Here is a 7,956-nt window from a genome sequence, read left to right on the forward strand (position 1 = left end):
ACTCTAAGAGCCTTCATTGCAAATTCAATTTTCAGTTTCAGTTTCTTAACAGAAACTATATGTAATAATTTTACTCCATTAAACTTTGAACTAACTTTAACTGGAGTAATTTTTTTAGGAAGATAATGGGAGTTTGTCCTGCAATCAGTAGGTTGCTGGATTGATTCCCACTCTATCTGCCTTTGATGTGTCCTTGGAAAAGACACTCCACCCACCTCGCCTGCTGTGGTCTGAGGGCCCAGCAGGGGGCGTGGGTGCATGGCACCCTGGCCTGTATCAGACTGCCCCAGGGCAGCTGTGGCTACTGTCCAGTAAATCAGTGTTTCCAAACCCTGGTCCTGAAGGCTCACTGTCCTACATGTTTTATTTGTTTCCCTGCTTTAATTTTCCTAATTCAACTGATTGCAGTTCAGCAAATGCCTGTTAATCAGTCACTGATTGAAATCAGCTGGACTGAAGCAAGGAAATACCTAAAACATGCAGGGCAGTGAGCCTTGAGGACCAGGGATGGGAAACACTGCAGTAGCTCACCACCATCAGAGGCTGAGTGTTTGCCTGAACTGGAACAATTGATTTCATTAAAAACCATCTGAATGTCCAGAGAAGTGTTTTTTAAGTCTGATTTTATTTTAGATTATTCTCAATTATTTAAATCAAGTACAATTTCTGACTATAACAAACAGTTTATACTAGAAACAAACCATCACAAGCTTCGTTGTTATTTTCAATGTGCTGAGCCATTTGGAGGCCAACATGCAGTAAACTGTAGATATCGTCACTGGAAGCACTTTTCTGTAAGTATTGGTTTGAATTTTTTACGTTCTGGAAAACAGAGTTTTGAAAATCAGTCTTTCTGCAACTGAGTGATTTATTTTTACATATTAAATTGTTTATTCTAAACAGAACCTGCACAAATTTTTAGACAGGATAATTTCAGAAATTAAATCAAAGTAAAAAAGTATTGCTCAGTTACTGAGAACTGAAGTCAGCTTTTTTCACAAAGTTCTATATTTAATCATGTTCAAGTCATTTCTTGGATGACTAATTTTTACTTTTACGTGACAAAAATTATAATGTAGTACCACTCTACCTTGAGTACATTATTTAGCTGCTCTGCCCACCTCACACTACACTTCTCAGGTTGATCCTGGCACTCACTGCAGACTCCTCTGGTCTGCAAAGTGATTCTTTAGGTACTGGATTGCAGCTTGTCCTAAACATCCATCAGATGTTTAACTGAATTTACATTTAGAGTTAAAGACAAAGTTGTATTTGTCACTGATGCTTCCTTAAAGCTGTTCCTTTGCAGTGTGGCCAGGAGCCGTAACTTGCTACATGAGGTCACGACCCTCAGGGGAAACTTCGGTTGCCTGGTGCTCATCTCCAGTTTTCAATAGCTGAAAGGTGTGGAGTACACCTTGGACAGGTTTGAAACAATGCCACACTCTCAACTGGCAAGGTTCTCAGTCCAGTCCATCTCATGACAGAGAAGCATAAACATGTTGACCAAACATCCATGTTTGTGGAGGAAACTGGAGCGACCAGAGAAAACCTACAGATGTACAGGAAGGCCTGATCCACTGGGAATTGAACCCAGAATCTTCTTGCTGCCACTGGGTTGGGAAAGTGCTATGTGTCGAAGGAACATGGAAATTAATGATGGCTCTCAAACATCTGGGGGTTTTATGTGGAGACTTTCTGCACATTCAAAGCTCCTAAAAGTTGTTCTGATGCCTTTTGCATCAGACATTTTTCAAATATGACAATAAAGCAGCAGAGAACATCCTCACATACTTGAACTGGCAAACAAACCGTTTAGTTTTCAGTGAAACATGATTTAAACCAAGCTTTATTCTGTGACTTTTCACAAAGACACACACACTTACACACCAACACATCCTGACACAGAAGACTTTATAAAGGCCACTGCTTTGTCCCTTAAGGTTTTCTCTCTCTGTTCACTTTCTATCACTGCATCAGGTGACCTCTGAAGCAGCTTCTGATAGGTCAGTTCTGACCGGCCGGTTCTGGGATCAAGCCCAGTTGGCTTCAAGTCTTTCACTGAAACTGACAGGACCAAAAAGGAGAGGGAGGAGATCAGAGGGGAGCGAAGTGGGGGGTGTTGGTGGACATGGTCAGAGTCTGTGGGGGGTTCATTGAGTTCGCTAAAAACCCACCCATCACTGCATCCTTCCAGTGAGAGCGCTGGAGAGTGACAGGCCTGGACTGTACGTGAGGCTCCAGGAGACAGACACGCAGCAGCAAGGCATTCAAACGCGTGGCTTTTCCAGCAAAAAGCACCATGAGGCAAAAAATAAGAGGCATTTACATGACACTGGCTACTTTCTGCAACAGCATAATGAAGAGATCCAGGGTGTCCAAAGGTGACACTCAGCACTGTTTTGGCTCTTTTTCTTGTTCACCAACTTAATGATGTCTCCCAAATGACCCTGAGGTAACTTGAAAGGTTTCTATTTCAGGAGTTTTGGTACAATGTGCCCATGCAGCGCCTTTCAAAGCAGTTAAATTACTTTGTTTGCTGACTGATTAGTGTGTGTCAGTGTCAACAGGTGGCCACCAAAGATGGGCCCCTCATCCTCTTTAAACTGCCTCTTCCTCCTGTAAACCACAGCTTTACATTCACAAAGAGACCTGTTCAGACCAGCTCTCCTCTCTCAGGCACCACAGCGAGAGACCGGACTACTTTAAACACACATCTGCATCCATCCATGCATATTTACACACACCCATCCTGGAAGCAGGGAACAATATATATCAAACAGACTGGACTATGGCCTGTGGGATGAGTAGCACAAAGCAAAGTGAATACATGCCTAACTGAAAGGAGTCAGCTGAACAGCAGCTCTCGCCTGGAAACATTGTAAACACCCCTCAGGGGTACAAGTAAGTAACCTTGCCTCTTTCAGCGCAGAGCCTCCTTACGTGTCTCAACAGCTCCGAGCTGAGAAAAACGGGCTTTGCAGCACAACAGGCGCAGCGCAACCAAGTCATAAATATGAAGGGAGTGAGGACGGATGCTGTTTTGTACCTAAACAGAATTTACTCTCCACACAGCCTGAAGCAATTAAGTAAATTCAAATAGTGCAATCATTTTGTAACAGCTTCTGCTAAAAAAAAAAAACAACTAATGAATTTTAATTAAACTTTGATTTGAAGTCCTCAAGAACCATTTTAAAAACAGCTCATTACAAACAGGTCAATAAATTCCTTCCCAGTAACTTTTGGGTTTATCTTTCTGTTTTAATGGATGTGTTGGTTTGTTTCATCCAGCCTCACAAACAACAAGGTGCTGGCCCCAACACGCCTCACCTGACCTGCGCTGGAGAGGAAGTTGTCAGTGATGATCAGGGACACCTGGGTGGGCTTGGGATGCTAAGGAGCCGCTCCAGCGTGTCTCCACCTGCACCACCTTGCTGAGGGTGAAGCAGAGCTGAGAGCTACTGTGGAGGGAGAACATAGCCTAAGATTCATCTTTTCAAATCTCCAAATGCCCAGGCATGGCTGTCAGATATCTGCTTCACATTGAGTTCAGCTGAATTCAGTTTATTCTTATAAAACCAGTTCAAAACACAGAGAGGCAGATTTGGTCATCAGGGTTTCTGGGCAAACAGCAACACCAGAACCCGAAGTGTCAATTATAAAGTGTTCCAGATTCACAACTTTCATTTAAAAATCATGTTAACAAATTAAGAAATAAAATTAATTCAACATGTCACTTTAGAAATATCAGAAATAATCTGACAGTAGAAGCTTCAAATACTGAAATGCCAAAATTAATTCTCATATAACTTATTGTTTGACTAGCTGGGCCAAATTTCAACCAATAAACTTTATAAGCAGACATTGAAAACTGTATGAAAAATTATACTTTAGCTTTTTGACTTGGGACAATATGTTTATCTATTCAGATATCATACCCCCACTGCCTTTTACAAATGTTATTTGAATACAAATAAACCTGCAAGAGCAGCTAGTGGGGAGGGGGACAGCAAAATCTAATTTAAGAGAAGCTCCTCTGGTCAGTCGGTGTTTTCAGTCTGAGCATCAAACTCTTTGCCTAAAGTACCAATAAAATTGAAAAACATCACTGGACATTTTTAGAAAACCATGTAAACAGTGACTCTGAAGCAATGTTGCATCAGTGTTTTAAAATAACATCTGAATTGCCAATCTGTTTTAATTATAATCAATTCTTTTTCCATATGCGTGTTATTTATTTTTTATTTTTTTACTTTTACCATGAAAATTAGCCCTGGCGGCTAAATCTGGCATATTGACATGACTGTTTAATTTACTCAGAGTGATCAAAATGCATTACCTCTTATTAAATAAATTCAAATTCAAGACGCTTTACAAGACAAAAAACCTCCAACATGACTGCCCAGTCAAGTAGAAAGATTGAACTGTATCTACCTCCAATTCAATCCATCAAATGTAGGGAAAAAAACAATCAGAAACAGAAACCCAGGGCAGAATAAGTGTCAATCTGCAACAACCAGGTGAAAACGGAGAAGACGTACCAAGAACAAGCAAAACAAAATAACCAGACCAGGAATACTTTCTGCCCTTCAATGTTCAGACCCAAAAGTCTCTAAGGCCTGAAACTCACTTCTCCAGAAATTCTCCAGGAAGGAAAGGTGCTGATACCCCACAAAAAACTTAAACAAGAATATACACACAATTTAAAATAGCTGAACTAAATCTGCGACACTGAGACACAGACTGCGCCTATTCCAAGTGTGCCATGAGTGACATCTTATGAAAAAAAATGTTTTGGAATAAGGCCTTATCCTTTGGATGAACCAGTAATGACCTCCTAAAATGAAGTTTTAAGTCTGAATGTTTCATGGGGTTCTAAAGGGGCAATCGAGAAGTTAGGAGCTGAACTTCTCTGCTGACCTCTCTCGTTCACCTCTTTCCCTCTCTTGTGCTTCTCGCTCCGCTCCTGTGAATACGGGACATCGAATCCCTCAGCAAAGACACATGGTGCATTGCAGGGTAAAAAGGGAGATTGGCATCGACTCACCTCACCTGCTCCAGTGCCTTTTGGCAAAGCACTAATCACTGCAAAGACGTCACAAAGACGCCAGAGTTCGGCCTGTGCTGTGGGGAGGCGGAGGACTTCAGCTGACCTCTTAGCTCCATATGAACACAAACCGAGTGAAAAACCTATCCACATCCATCTGTTGGCAAAACAGCTGCCCCATCAGCCAACTTTGCCCAAAACCAAGCCTGCACCCTGGCCTCAGAGCATCATGGAGACCCCAGTACCGGGCCATGCCCCGGCTGGCAGCATTGCATCTGAGGAGGAGGGGTTTGAGCCAACTGGCCATGAGGCAGATGGGGGTCTAGGGCAGAAGGGACCCAAGCCAGTTTTATGGTACAATGCCACACAAAGGCTCAAAGGTGTGAGGAAGAATAGGGCTCAGGGAAAGAAAAAACAAGAAGAATTAAAGGAGGCCAACAAACCTTTAGAATCACAAAAGCATTCTTTTCAATTCTGCAATATTTGCACACACACACACACACACACACACACACACACACACACACACTATATCACCCCATCAGCACAGCCCTCCATCCACACTCCCCCCAATACAGCGCTGCTGGATCTCATATATCTCATGCATTATTCCAAGCAAATTCTTTTGTTTGCCTACTTTTTCCTTCTATCTGTGACACGATGTGTTCAGCAGGAACACTTCACACTCTTACAATAATTGCCTGGCTTTTCTTCTCCTGTCAGGAAAGCATTCAGATCATTCCTACTGGCAATGCAGGAGCTCACAGTTCATTCAGACTAATTGTAGCAGCCGGGCCAGCGGGAAATTAACTGGCTCTGGGTCCATGCTGCTGCCTTTAATTACAAGTTTTCTTTCCTTTAAACTATTAGTTTGTGTCAAACACACTGTTCTGCTAGAGCTGGCTGACAATTAGTGGATCTTTTGGGAACAGAAGATTTTAGGTGTGCCTGCGACTGAGCAAGAGTCTTTGCACTTCAGATAATTAGATTCACCTTAAAGGAATGGATAAATGGCCAATTGAAGGACTTGGTGTTTATGTGAAGAGGGATTTTTGCAGCACTGCACTGCTGAGTGGGAGCAGAACTTCAGAGATGAAACTTGATTCAGAGGTTTTGCATCCTCTGCTTAGCACATCAAGGTAATTTAAGGACCTGGCTTTAGTTTGATTTCATTTTGATTTTCATCAGACTAAAACAGGGGGATTTAGAAGCAGTCCCTGGATTTACAGGAGGGAGCTGTGATGTAATAAGAGGATGAAAATGATGACTCCACACGATCTCATTAGTTTATGGCCGTTTTAAACCGTTGTTGTGACTGCCTTATCCATTGTGTCCATAACCCAGACAGGATTAACCCTTGGAAATAAAATGTAATCCTTTAGGATTGATGTTGGGTCATTACTTCACCTGTTGCACGACTTTCATGAAATAAAGGTGAGGGGGTTCATGTAGGGGTCGAGTCAGACATGCGCAGTGAATTATTACCTGATTCGGCAAAGCTGATGATCTCCGAGGTTTCTGCCTGAACGTCGTTGCTAAAGGCGGCCTGACCGTCAAAGTTGGGGATCTCCACCCGGCCGTCCTCACGCACTTTGCCGGCGTGCAGCCTCCGCAGCGCTGTCACCATGGCTGCTTTTGGGATGGGGTGCGTGATGTTCGGCCTTTCCCGCATCTGCAAACGATTCAGGATGTGCCGCTTCACTGCTTCCACGAAGTCGATGTTCACCCGCTCCGACTGATCCGGCGCCCTCAGGCCGCAGGAGGCGCACGACTCCCGGGATGAGCTCGGAGTCTCCGTGGCGCTCAGAGTGCTGCTGCGCACGTACACAGCGCACGCAATCAATGACAACGCCAAACTGTATAAGCTCATTCTGCCTCCAAGCTTTAGTTCAAATATGAATATTGGGTTAATTAATTTAAACACAGAAATAAATTAAAGCTACATTCAGCTCACACGTTTGCAAGTTCCGGGGGATCAGGAACCGCTGCTCCAGCAGACACTGGCAGAAATCCACTCAGACATTCCCAAACATGCAGAAGAGTAGCAGAAACTGAGACTAACGTTCTCCAGTCATCAACCAGCGCCTGATCCAACACTGCGTAAAATATTGCGCCAGATAAAAGTTCATCTCTATGTCGCGTCTCGGTCACACCGCCTTCACTTGATGATCTGTCAAATCGGCGCACAGCAGAGAAACGGACTCGCCACGCGTCCAGTCCGCTCTTACACCCAGCAGCTCAGTCGGAAGCGTCTGAAGCCGCTCCGTCTGTCCCGAGTGTTTTGTGTGCGCGCACACACGTGAGGATTTCCACCCACAGGAGGGACAATCGCGACATCTTCAGTCCCACTTTCATTATCCTCCGGCCCCACGCAGAGGTTGCGTAATTTACCTTCTAACAACTTTTTGCCGTATTACCTTTAGTCTTTCCCCCTTTTTCCTGTTGCGGTAAATGCAGGAACAACCAAGTTGTCATTCTTTCCAAACTGTCTAAAGCTCGAGCCTCTAGGTCCTTATAACATCATTTAAAAATTTAACTACTTACTGCATCTCCTTGAATTGTTTAAAGGTTTCAAACGGTATAAATTTTCAATTTTCTAACTTATTTTATTTGTAGTATATTAAACTTCGTCAGAGGTTAAGATGTTTTAATCAAAGAAACTGCGCCGCCTATTGGCAGAAATAAGCTATTACTCATTGTCAGAGATTTTCATCGAGTCATTTTAACTTGTGATCTTTGAAATAGTTTTAATCTACAGCTATGCTAGTTTTCCACTCATTTTTTAATGTCCCGCTGCTTGTTGTGGCTCTTTAGGATTAAACCAGAATTTTGTGTAGAACAAATATATACATGATCGAATTATATCCATAAGTGCACAATATAAAATACAGTAATATAAATGCAATGTC

General features: G+C 42.9%; 1 protein-coding gene across 1 annotated transcript in view; it reads right to left on the reverse strand.

The window, feature by feature from the left end:
- Positions 1-7,448, reverse strand: part of inhbb (inhibin subunit beta B) — a 29,092-nt gene extending 21,644 nt beyond the window's left edge. The window contains exon 1 of the mRNA XM_015018593.1: positions 6,533-7,448. Within this exon, the coding sequence (XP_014874079.1) occupies positions 6,533-6,917 (385 nt within the window). The 5' untranslated portion in view covers positions 6,918-7,448. The remainder of the gene's footprint in view (positions 1-6,532) is intronic.
- Positions 7,449-7,956: the final 508 nt, after the last annotated feature.

This window comes from Poecilia latipinna, unplaced genomic scaffold (genome assembly GCF_001443285.1).
Source record: "Poecilia latipinna isolate Pla-1442-1.1 unplaced genomic scaffold, P_latipinna-1.0 Scaffold2294, whole genome shotgun sequence".
NCBI classification, from domain to species: domain Eukaryota; kingdom Metazoa; phylum Chordata; class Actinopteri; order Cyprinodontiformes; family Poeciliidae; genus Poecilia; species Poecilia latipinna.